General features: G+C 35.7%; 1 protein-coding gene across 8 annotated transcripts in view; it reads left to right on the forward strand.

Moving 5' to 3' along the window:
* NEK1 (NIMA related kinase 1) overlaps nucleotides 1-13,113 on the forward strand; it is a 46,509-nt gene that overhangs the window by 11,294 nt on the left and 22,102 nt on the right. For 4 of the 8 annotated variants that reach the window (XM_018070944.3, XM_029960513.1, XM_029960528.1 and 1 more), the window contains exons 10-17: nucleotides 1,580-1,640; nucleotides 2,751-2,908; nucleotides 5,216-5,275; nucleotides 5,416-5,463; nucleotides 5,556-5,627; nucleotides 8,512-8,690; nucleotides 8,773-8,904; nucleotides 12,222-12,324. In XM_018070944.3, the coding sequence (XP_017926433.1) occupies nucleotides 1,580-1,640; nucleotides 2,751-2,908; nucleotides 5,216-5,275; nucleotides 5,416-5,463; nucleotides 5,556-5,627; nucleotides 8,512-8,690; nucleotides 8,773-8,904; nucleotides 12,222-12,324 (813 nt within the window). The remainder of the gene's footprint in view (nucleotides 1-1,579; nucleotides 1,641-2,750; nucleotides 2,909-5,215; nucleotides 5,276-5,415; nucleotides 5,464-5,555; nucleotides 5,628-8,511; nucleotides 8,691-8,772; nucleotides 8,905-12,221; nucleotides 12,325-13,113) is intronic. The other 4 variants (XM_029960531.1, XM_029960534.1, XM_029960525.1 and 1 more) reach the window with 3 other exon arrangements.

Below are 13,113 nucleotides of genomic sequence, written 5' to 3' on the forward strand. Positions count from 1 at the left end.
CTTTGACATGTTTGACTTAGAGGTGCTATCCAGTCTTAAAAGCAACAACAAACAAACAAAAAACAAAAACCAACCAAACAAAACACCAAAAACCAAACAAAAAAAACCCACAAAAAACCCCCACCAAAAAACAACAACAAAAAAACCCCACACCACAAAAACCCACAAAAAACCCCCAAATCACACAGAAAGCACCTTTTACATATTCAGCTGGAGGTGGTCATTATGTTCTGTGACAATGTCAGTGTATTCTCTGACACAGCTGTAATACTTATTTTCTTTCAGTATCATCCATGGCTAATGCTGTTGTCCTCTGTTTTACTTAGTCTAAGCTTAAGAGTTATTTCGTAGCTGACATCTTCAACGTGTTGCAACTATTGCTGAAACCCTACTCTTATATGTTAGGAAATCAGTCTTCCAGTTTTATGTAAATTCTTTTGTAATCTTCATAGTTACTAAGTTGCAGTAAAGAGTGAATCTAAATTAGCATAGTTGTTTTTAAAAAGGAGGGGCTCTTTGGAAGGTACTGAAGAGTCAAGTTTCTTTTCTGTCAGTAACTGTGTAATCATGGAAACATCATGCTTCAGATGTTACAGCTTACCACTCAAATAAAAGCTTTAAGATCAATGAAATACCATTAGTAGGAAACTGTTCTCATGTGTGACTTCTTGCTTACAGAATCTTTGATGCCAGACTGTACAGGTTAAAAACTTTTTCTGCCATCATGTGCGGAGTCGTAAGTTCTGCACATTGGTTCTTGTTTTGGTTTGGTTTTGAGGTTTTAACTCCTCAACATCCATTGTAACTGACTGGTAGTCTCTAAACAAGTCAAAGTAATCTAGATAGTTCAAGAATCTATAAAAACTGTTCCTTAACTGACACTTTGCACTTACTCTTGCTGCTCTTCCTTTAATCTTTTTCATTTCTACTATGTGGTTCTTGAGGTGTTGGGTTCAGAACCACCTGCAGTATTTAAAATGACGGCCTATTAATGTTTGAATGTTCTTTGTCTAGACTCAGATTTTTCACTCCAGTAAGGCTGTTTTCCATATTTTATTATGCTAATTCGATATGCCAGACAGCATGCCATATATGTTGTTTGTAGATACCCACATATGTATTCATCTTCCCATCTTGAAAAGGACAGTGAAAGTTGAAAGCTGCGAACACTTGACACAAGCTGTATGAGAAATTTAACTGTGGCATCTAGGCAGAAATCTAAAATAAATTATGCATAAAGCTATGTTAATGCTCACATTAACTTTCTTCTAGATTCTTAGCTAGTTTGTAAATGAGATAACATTTGTCACCCAGAAGTCAGACTGAGTTGCTTTTTTAAATTATTTGAGTAATTATGCCAAAAATGCTTGCAAATACTGAGTCCAACCTCATATTCATATTAGTGATACTAAGTAGAATACATAAAGTTGAAAATTGAACACGAAGTTGAGTATTCATTTAAGTTTTGGTAAATACTTCTAGTTAGATGCTTACTGAGAATGGCAAACTTCTCTGAAAATATGTTCTTTCTAGCTTCAGTCATAAATGCTGATGGCTAACTCTTCAACTTTTTGTTTAGCTTATTGCAGAAGAATTCAACCACAAAATTTTCCAGAAGTTTGGACCACATGCTGCACCAGGTAAGTGGATCTGTAAAGTGCTTTGCCTTCAGCTCTGGCAAGACAGTATGTAGCTTTGTTCTTTTACTTTTTTATTTGTTTGTTTTTTTGTTTGTTTTTGTTGTGTGCTCTTACACCTGATTGTAGAATTTTCAGGAAAAAAGAGAGAGGAAGCAATTTACCCTCCTCCCCTCAGCAGCTGGATGTATGTAGAGTACAAATGATGCAAATACAAACTATGGTCCTGTAAAATTTGAAGTGTACTCTTTCCTCTTGCAGTATGCTACACTTCCAAAATTTCAGGAGACAATGTAGACTGCAAATACTGGAAATAATTTATGTTGTGATCATGTGCCTTATTTTTACCCCTTAGTAATGACAAATGGCTAATGAGAAGTACCATTTCTTGCAAAAAATATGGGCGGTTTCGTTAGAGGTTCTCAGATAAGGCCCTGACTTCAGTCCAATTCAGTAGAATTTCTGCTACTGGTAGCAAAGTAGATCGTGGTTAGTTTTGTCAAGATGATCTTACCGTACTTCATTTTCCTGCAATAGTTGACCCATTTTTTTCCCTAGATTTCCTTCCCAATTATTTTATTTCCTTGTAATTACTTGAAGCTGTGGTAAGTGCTCTGGTGTCTTATGATAGTTTTGCTGTCCTGCTATTCTGTAGTAAGAGAGCCCTGATAACACAGAATCAAATCCACAATACTGGCATATTTTCAGGAACTCTGCAGGGAAAACAATATCCCTGGAAGCCATTAAAGCTCTTCCAGAACTCATTTGCTGCTGACAGTAGTGTTGCAGGTTTCAGTTCAGTGTTGTTAGTGGAGACAGGCCTATCTCTCCATTCCATTAGGAAAACTTTTCTGTGTGTGAGTGACAACTGTATCATAAAGCATGGCAGCTGAAATAAACTTCAGTTTTCCAATTCAGTTCACCAGACAAGGTGTTTTGGACAGCTGGGTGTTATGCATCAGCTCATGTGAATGAAGTATTAACAGTTCACCCTTTTTTCTCCAGTTATGCTGCTCTGAGACCTTTGGAGAGGGAAATAGGGCACACTGGCCAGCCTGGATAGCTGTAAAACAGGTTTTGTTGTTGCGGTGTTTTGTTTTTTTTTCTTTTCAGCTAAAAGACCAGGTCAAGAACAAACACTGACTTCAGTTGCACCAGCTCAAAAAATTACCAAACCTGCTGCAAAATATGGAGTGCCTTTAACTATCAGGAAGTCTTGTGGTGCACCTAAAAAGCCTAATGAGAAGAAGCCATTGACTAAGTCTAGACAGGTAAGAAACTAAGTTAGTTAAATTGAACTATTTTGTTCATACCTTATTTAAATGCTAAAAAAATTCTATGCCTTCTTTTTCAAAATGTCTTGGTATGTGGACACATGCACCTGCAGAGAAAGTAGCATTAATAGCTTAAATGCTTGGCTTGCTTCATTATTGATCTTTTTGTTGTTTAGTTGATTTTAATATGATGATTTCTGTAGACTGCTACCTTAGGTTTGGGTTTTAAATTCACTGCTGAATTACATTTGCATGTTTTCATTTGCTTTGTTGGTGTTAACCACTCTTAGAAATATTGTAAGTCTGTCAGACATACCAAAATTATTGACTCTGGATAAGAATCTGTGCATCTTTCTTCCTTATTCAAAAATAATCTCAAGTTTTCAAAACATTAAAACTTTTTTTAGCTATTTTACAAAGTTTTGTCAGCCAGAGAAACTGTGTAATTGGAAGAGGTGTTTCCTGGATTTAATTCCATGAGCTGATGAGAAATAGTCTTCTGTATACCTTCATACAGTACTTTCGATCTTTCCTTCAGTTGTCTTCTCTGTATTCCTTACAATATAAAACTTTTATTCTCTCTCTCTTTATTCCTTTAATTACTACATTGCCAGGAGATGTTTGTTACAGCTAATATTGAACTATATGCACGTGCCAAACAACTAGCAAACAAGAAGTTCCTATTTCAACAAAGGAGAACTAATTCAAATTTTCTTCTGAATAAGTAATATTGTTGTGGGGTTTGTTTGGGTTTTTTTTCCTTTTCCCCGTGGCACTTCAGGGAACATAATACTAAGATCTCTATCCATCTGTTAAATTTGATAGTTGGATAGAAAATTATCCTTGAGATACAAATTATCTGTGAGGCTCAAAAGTTATGAGAGGTTTAGAGAAAAGCTCATTGATCACACAAGCCTTGTTGGCTTGTGATGCACATTTGCAAGCAAGAGGACAGGAAGGCACAGACTTCTTGTGCGTCCTTATGAGATCACGAGGTTTATATGTTTGAAGATGTGGTTGCACAACCATCTGCTGCTCTTTATAATCGGTTTCACCAGCCAACCCCAATCCATCTTGCCTAGAGACCTAAAATGGCAGGGAAGAGACTGAGGAAGTATCTACTCTTCCTGCATGTAGAGTCAGTAACACTGCAATTTTAAGATATAGTCTTTGTGCGAATTGAACCTGGTAATAAGGGATAAAATGTAGCATAGAAACAATGGCTACAGTGTAATATAAATTTTATTCTCTTTGTTGTTCCAGGGTGTTCTGAGCTTGCAACTGTCAACTGGCTTTTTAAAGGAGCATGTAACAATCATCTCTTTTGTTTAGTAGTCTTACATTAACATTACAATATTACAAGTCTCTGAAGGTTTCTGACTTCCACCATTCTTGATTTTAAAGTACTCATTTGACAGGATTGTAGGTTGTCAAGAGAAAATACTGTGAAGCTTTCTGCGTTCTAGTATGGTCAGAAGAAACAAAAGCTTTAAAAGTAACCATCGCATTTTTGAGAAGATTGGAGTAAGCTGCATGCTTTTAAGTGTAGCTTCTGCTTCAGCAGGTATTCAGTGGTGGCTGTGTTCTCATGTTCCACATGTAACAGGAACTTTGGTTAGTCAGAACCAAGTGAAGAACCAAGCAAAAGAGCCCTAGGATAACCTAACACATCTTTTCTCCAAATAAGAGACTCTTAATATCCAGGCACCCTCAAAGACTTACTAAGAAAAGGTTGTAATGCAGAGTGATACCACCAGAGAAGAAAAATTAAGAGAAAACAGATTTAAAAATTATTGCCTTCTGCTTTTGAGACAGAACTTTTAGTACAGGATGAACAAGTACAATAGCATTTACCCCTAGTTCCTAGCAGTGCTTTTTACTTAAAACCTCTTGAATAAGCAAGTATTTTAAGCCCCATTTTGTGTACACTCAGTTGTGGGTTTAAGATTTTTTTTCTGATTAGAATTTTTCTCTCATTCTTGCATCATGCTGTCTAATTTGAAGTTTCACCTTTTATGCAGACCTTTCCAGCTCCTAGAAGAAAGGAGTAAAATGTTTGAGGTATCATAAAATCATCTGTTAATTTTCAAACTAAGCAAAATCTAAGTCCAAAGCAAGAATGACAAAATACAACCTTCAAACCTTTCCTCCTTATCTTTTTTCTCAAACATATAGCAGTGATCTTTATTTTCTTTTTAATCTTCATGGATATAGACCTGCTATTGGAGCAATAACCCATCTTGACAGAGACTTGACAGAGTAATGGCTCAGTAATAAATACCAAATTATATGCTTATTTTTCAGGAACCTTCAAAAAAGAAAAGGTTAGAATTGCCTGAAAAAGAAAGACGCCAGAGAGAGCAGGTAGACGAGATTCTTGAGACTTTTCGTTATTCCCCTATAGTAATTTTAATGAAATACCTTGTGGTGTGGTGTGTTGTGTAAGAATATGTAGTAGTTTGATTTCCCAGTTACTAAACACGTTTAATCCTTACGTATTTCAGATCAGTTTACTGAAGGCAGATGAAACGAGAAGATTGGAAAAAGAAAGGGTAAAATATGTTTAAAATGTGTTAATAGTGAAGTTCAATTTTTATTTAGTGGTTCCTTGAATTTTGTTTTCCTGTATTGTTTTCTCCTTCAGATGGAACGAATAAACAGAGCCAGGGAACAAGGATGGAGGAATGTGCTTGGTTCAGGTGGAAGTGGTGTTAAGGTTGGCAGCAGATGCAGAAATGTGGTGTAGTCTGTTTCCCCTACCTTTGATTATCTGGCATGGTCTTGTCTTTTCAGAAAGATCTGCTCTTGGAGGATAACTCTTACCCATTAATAATCTATAGATAATTTAAGAGAAACTTTAACAGTTCCTCCCCTGGCCTTTTGGAGGTTATGTGCAATTTTCATTTTTAATGCTTACTAAATTTCTGAATCTCTTCTCCTTCTGCCAGTAATGGTTTCCATGCACCACTTTTTTATTGCCACACCTGCTTTTGCTCCTTTTCCTTTGCTGAATCTATGCATGAACAGCTTCTTTCACATTCGAGTTTGTTCTTGAATTTTTTTGTTTCCAGGTTCTCATTATATAATAATGGACCTCTTTCACATTATTAAACACCTGCTCCTAAGCATTCCTTGTTATTTGGCAACATAAATGTTTACATATATTGGTAAGATGTTTGGAGGGAGGATAAAAAAAATCCTGAATAGATCTAATTTTTTTCTGAATGCAGTGCACTGTTCAGCCATTCATGTCCTGCATAATTTAATTTGATTCCTATGACAGCTGCTTTTTGCGTATTTGTGTGTGTCATAATCTCATGGAAACATAACTGTCTTGGGAAGTAGTCTCATGAAATTAGGTTAATACAAAGGTCTGGCTACTTTCATCAGACAGAGCCAATGCAGGAATTTGAGTAGTGCTGTAGTCTAAAGCTATCTGACAATAAAAAGTGGACTGAAACACTGCTATTCATTGTGGTGGTGTAGTGAGTCTTACAAAAATACTCGCTATAAACATGTTTAGTAGGGTTTTTGTAAGCAAGCTCTGACTGAGCAGTATAGTCAAAGTGAAGAGAGGTTTTATTACTGTTCCTTGTACAGAAATGAGGAATATACAAACACTGACCAAGTTTTAGTAACTGCTTATTAAATATTTCACTTCCAAATAGACATCGTCTTTGGATGTGTGCCACACATCATATAAAGCTTAAACAAAAAAGCAAATTTAGGCATACCAGACTTTCAAAACTACTGGGTGCTGATTTAATGAAAAAAAATCAAAAAATATAGTTTGGTCCTTATGCAGTTCTTCTCTCTCTCACAAGATCAAACTGGCAGGCGCCGATACAAGCTTCCATACAACACAATATGCATTCATCATCATGTTTGGATGAGAGATGCATATATTCCTGAACACAATATTTCTGATAAACTTTGAGAGTTTTACTGCAAACATACAAAGTGTTCTATTATAGCTTCAGCTGCATGTTATCAGTATTCTCAGTTACCAAGGGAAACTGAGGTCCAGTGCCTGTGCCTGTTTTCACTAAGTGCCTCTGGTGGAAAACATGGCAGACAGGCAGAAAAAATAATTGAAATGTCTTCTCCAAATTGGAGAAGTTTGTTTAGTACAAATCTTACTGTTTACCGTCACTCCAGGTTTCCATATTCTGTTATTCTTGAGTTAATTATCCTTTTCCTTTCTCCAGCATGAGGGCAGCGTATCCAGCAACTCCCTGATAATACTGTTGAATAGCATGGCTCAAACTTTCCAGTGACACAAGCCAAACAGCATCTTATGAAGGCACAGCAGGGTCATGCACTGCATGATTCTGTCCTGTTATCTTTTTGGTTTGGTTGCTGGCACCTGTTTCCGAGGGCAAGTAAGGAAAGAGGTGACAAGGATTTGGCTTTGGGTTTGTGGTTTTAGTGGGGGCTGGAACTGTTCTGCAGACTGTTGATGAGCACCTGCTTTATAGCATTTGCCCAGATATTGATCATAGTATTTCTTTAGATTTTGAAAACTAACTCTAATAATGATAGGTGAAATCCTGAATAGTATCTAAAGCAAGACTTCTCCTTCTATTTGCAGAAACTGTAATCTTGTCTAGTTATTTTTATTCAGATGAACAGTATACCTACATATTTGAATGCCTGGATAAATCCTTGATTTAGTACTTTGTCATCTGGATTATGGGAAGCTGTTGATGGGCATTGAGCAACTGAAACTCAGAATGTGAGATTAATTCCATTGTCAGATATAGTCTCTTCAAGAACTTCTAAATAGGCAATATTAAACCTGTCATATCTGCATTCACCTGTTTGAATTTATTTAAAATAATTCAGAGCACTCTGGAAGGAAGATTGACTCTATTGTTAAAACAAATTCTGTAGATTCACTACCATGGGCTATTTGATTGCTTCTGCCAGGTGTAAAGGGAACATTTTTATGCATGTGCTGACAACCTTAACCTTGTTTTGCCTTTCACATTTTCTGCATCCATCCTTGGCTACTACTCTACGCAGCTGCTCGAAATGTTATTTTTTCATTATTTTCACACAAAGATTCTGCAGGAATTCTAATTCTTTGAGAATGACAGGGATAATTCACATAAAGCAATAGCTTGTGGTAGATATTCTCATGATCTGAGCTTTAGTAGGGAAGCATCTTAATTTTGGTGATGAATTCACATTATAGGTTGGTAGCAAGGGGACTCTTAAATAAATCTACTTCAGTTGCTATTGTATTGCTTTTTGTGCTGAAAGTTTGATTTTTACCATGTAAAATTATCTCTGTTTACATTTCAATGGATTTGTTATCAGTGACTTCCAAAATGTGTGACAGATGCCTCATGTTTAACTAGACTGTTATTAGAGGAAAGTTAAATGGTGTTTTATTCTGGACTGCTAACAGAAAAATAAGCTTTTAATTCATCTATCTTGTAGTTTGTTAAAATAGGGGCATGGCTGGGTTAAAACTAGGACCAATTCAGAATTGCTGCAGAATATGTTAATGCTGTTATTCTGCTCAAGAAGTGAAAATTGGAAGGGCTTCTTCAAAACAATATTTGAGATTTCCCCCTACCCTTTTTGGTTTCCAGGCACCGTATTATGTTGGCGGAGGTGGTGTTGGTCCTTTGCCTGTGTCTTCCAGAGGACACTATGAACACTATCACGCTATTTTTGACCAGATGCAACAGCAAAAGGAAAACGTTAGAGTAGCTGAAGAGAGGGAAGCCAAATTGAGGGCAAAACTACAAGACCGAGAAGTTCTTGAAAGGTATGGCTACCTTCCATTAGAAGTTACATGTGGTCTGCTTTAGATGAAAGTAATGAAAGTCACTGTACATATTTATCTACAGAGGAATTCCACCTGGAACACGTCCAGGAGTTCCTAGGGGACCTGCAGGTCATCACCATTTACCTGATCTTGGTGCAGTTAGGAAAAAAGTGAAAAGATTGAAGGAGGTGTCTAAACAAGCCAGTGCAAACAGGTTGGACTATGCTAATCCATAAATCTGTCCTTACATGTTAGATTTTTGTTCTGTCTGGTTTCATTTAGTAGTTGGACATGTCTCAAAATCACTTTTATCCATTGGTAATGTGCTGTCTGTTTGTGTGTTAGTCCCTCACAGACCACAACTCTTTTAGAACCAATGGAGACCTTGGCTTCTACAATAGTGGAAAAAATGGTTTACTAAGAAAACGTAGCTAAACTAGATTTCAGACAAAATTCTTGGCTTAATGTGGTTGCAGATAACAACATAAGCCTCCTCCTTTGCTTTTTTCATAGTTCCGCTTTTTGCATTACCTGACAAGATGCTTCCTTCTGCTGTCATCTCACTCTTCCTGCCTTCTCTTCACCCAAGAGTTTGACACTGTAGCATAGGAAAGTGTCTAGAATGCTCGCAGAATTGTTACCTCTTGTTTACCGATCAGTGGAAAACTTCTAGGAGCTTTCTTCATTGCGATGTGAATGCCAGATGTTACAATGGTTATAATTCGATATTCTGATATCAAATTAGAATATCTAATTCTAATTACTCTAAACTGAGTATTTTTATCTATGAAAGGATTGTAAACAAGTATTGATTTTTTTTTTTGATGATTTCACTCTTTCAAATACCTTTTCAAAACTTCTTTGCTCTCCTTTATATCTGTTAATATTGCCCAAAGAACTGTGTTTGCAGTTGTGACCAGTGAATGGGAGAATATTGTTTTTCTGTAAGTTCAGTACGTGAGCATTACTAACTAAACTTCCTAGAAGGACAAATTTTCTCCTGCATTATTTGAACCTCCGCAGAGCCATGCCATGGAGGAAGAAATACGTGGAGTTAATGTGAGGAGAAGGAAAGGACCAAAGAAAATGTTTGTTCTTCTAACTAATTTTATTCAGTTTTATGTTCTAATATAATATATATTTGCTTATACAGATTCTTTACTATTTTAAAATTTGCAGCAATAACATAACATGTTTAACACTGATGGTACAATTTTGAAAGCTACGAGGTATATTTTATTTTCTCTATAGTAATTTAAGCTAATTAAAATTCTTCCTGGCACAACCTAATACTGGAAGGTGTATTTTACCAGCTGTATTTTAATGTAATGTAATTTAATTTAATGTAAATTAAATATATGTATTTCCATACTCCTCTATTTATTCTCAATACTTTGCACAAATGCACAATCCCCAAATCTTGTCTAGGTTAGGAAACAGTTTACCTTGTACATTTGACAATATTAAATGATACTTGTTTACACCCAGGTAAACTTTTCAAAATGTATTAAAATCAAGAGAAACTATAGCAGAGGGCTGCAAATTATGAATAACATGTCGATCAGAAAGAGAAACCAATTCAGTATTTCTTAAATACATGAATTTGGAAGCACTCAATGAAAATACTGTGTAGAAATTTCAGAACAGAGAGAGATTGTTTTTTTTTCTGTTTATAAACTGGATTACCTTTAGCCTTAAATTGAGATGCTGTTTCTTAACATTTTAAATGTGTTAAGAATTTGTATTTTATTATCTAGAAGCAATTCTATTATGATAGCTAGTCTAGCAGTATTTCTGTCCTACACTTTATTCTTTCAGCTGGATGCAAAATAAATATTCATGATGTTTAGCTCAAATGAAGAATTTAAATAATAACTATGTTAAAGAGAGGTAATTTAGAGCATATATTAAAGAAGTTGAGAAATCTTCAAGTTGCAGTCTTTCTGATTACACTACCACTAACGTAAAGCTAAGTATATTCAGCATCAACAATCATTAAAAATTGTCTTTTGGACAGAAGTGCAGCTTCTAGGTTAAATGTTTAGTGAAACAAGTCACACAGCTTTAGAGTGGGAAAAAACATCATAAAATGTAGTTGAAATAAGTTTTTCCTGTGAATTTGGTTTGAGAGAAATAGGTTTGGCTTTGTTTGGTTTTGCTTGGGAAGCACCTCTCCTCCAACACTCTAAGCTTCATGCTGTGTGACAAACTTCTGCTGCATGACAGGATTTTGGACAGATTTCACTATCCACCAACTGAGTTCATACATAATTAAAAGCTCAAGTGAATATCTTATAGTGAGTCAGGTATGTGTATACAAAGATTGTCAATTGTTTGATTCTTTATCAGTAACACCTGTGTGGATTGTCTTGCCTTTTCAGAGCAGCTGCAGTATTTGCTTTATTGTATTAAAGTAGTTTTATCTCTGTCTTCCTTTTAGTGAATTGTAGCACATGGACGAATTTTCATTTCCTTGTTACTTGGGGGTAGGGGGAAGAAAAATTAAAATGCAAGGATTTTAATTAATGTATAATTAATTTATGAATGAGTAGCAATAGCTTCCTGTATTGCAAAACTTCTCTTTCTTTAACTGACTCAGCCTGATGTATTGTTGCTCTTGGTTTATTCCAAGTTCCTGCCTGTTTCTGAACGCCCAATACTCCTCACTTAAAGGAGCCCAGGGGAACCTCAGAAAGGCCACATCATTTTACCATTTGTTAGAATATTTTACACCATTTCTCAGTGTTGGTTTTTTTTTTTTAATACAAAACTTCCTCTGAGTCCACTTCTAACCAATTTGTCAGAAACTGGTTTCTTTACAAAACGATATTATGCATGTACTCATAGACTTGCTGGATGCTCAGTTATGGTAACTTAAACACAGCCACCTTGTCTACCCAAGCAGGTCCCTGACCTGGGGTGGAACTTGTCAAAAACCAACCTTCTTGTTATGGCTGATTCTAAGGTAGGAAAATTCCTACCTTTGAAAGCAAATGAAAGATCTCCCAAGATTCCCCAAAGGGAGTTGCCAGAACACTGAGAATAGTAGCACCATACTAATTATCTAAGTGGTAAAAGCTCTTACTCCAAACATAGGACAATCTTGAAAGGCTGTTGCACTATTTACCTTCCTGATTGGCTCGTGTGTGAGTTCTTGCTCATGTCTGAAGGGAAATCTTGAAGGAGTCTTCTTTTTCACGAATTATAACAATAATGAAACAAGCTGAGGCACTTTCAGAATTAAACACACCAAGATTACGTTTTGATGTTCATTTTTGTTTTGATGACAAGTATTTTGAAGGAAAACAGTGGCTTGGTTTTATTTTTTATAGTTGTTCTTCTAACTTACCAACACTCCATTGTGTGGCAGTCTGACTTGTATTTCGGCCAATGAAAGGCATTTTTTGAAGATGCCTTTCTCGTAGAAAGTTGCTTTTTTTTCCTGTGTGTGTTCTAGATAGAATAAATTGGGGGTGTGTTCAGAGTGTCATATTTCAGACACTTTCATCTTGCTGTGTTGAAATTACTCAGGCAAAAAGGATGGATAGCTACAGATAGAGCAAAGCAAGTCGAAGAATTCTGGCAACGAAAGAGAGAAGCCATGGAGAACAAAGCCAGAGCTCAGGGACACATGGTATGAAATCTGGTCTTCCTATGTATATTAGCATGCTTTACGAGTCTTTGAAGTAGCATCATAACCATGAAATGCTGACTAAATAATTTCTTTAAGTATTAAAAAGAGGAGAATGGGAGGTAAGTTTTCTGCATTTTGTTGCTAATTTTAGTAAAACGTTTTGTGCAATTGTAAATTTGTGCAAATAGTAAAATAATTGTGCAATACATTTCTCATTACTGTAAACTTATAAGCAGAGGAAAATACCTTTGTTTGCATGTGTCTAACTTCATTTACATTTTTTCTGTTCATAGCTTTAGACTCTTCGTTAAAATTAAACTTCATGTGTTACACAGTAGCTTGAATGTAAAATGAAGTTTAATTAAACTGATACAGCTACTGATCAGACAAAGTAGTGTATTTTAGGAGAATACATTCTGCTGATTGAAAAGGTGTTATAAAGTCATCCATATTTGTCAACGTTGGCCTTTATAAAACCTTCCTTCTTCAGGGATTAAGTAGTAGATAGTGTCACAAGATGTTCTTTATGCTTATTGTTCTAAATTCAGTATTCCTTTTGGAAGTTTAAAACATATATTGGAAATGATTCATCTGCACTAGGACTTTGTGTGGTTGAACTTTGTGTTTTCATAACATGGAGAGTTTTTTGTTTTGAATGCTTTTCTACACTATTCATGTACAATCTAGTGACAATATCTCTGTCAGCTGCTGAAATTAAGCTGAGTGTTCTGAAGTTGCAGTGAGATGAGACAACTGCAGATTTTTATATATATTATATATATATATAAA

This window comes from Manacus vitellinus, unplaced genomic scaffold (genome assembly GCF_001715985.3).
Source record: "Manacus vitellinus isolate BGI_N305 unplaced genomic scaffold, ASM171598v3 scaffold_0_pilon, whole genome shotgun sequence".
NCBI classification, from domain to species: domain Eukaryota; kingdom Metazoa; phylum Chordata; class Aves; order Passeriformes; family Pipridae; genus Manacus; species Manacus vitellinus.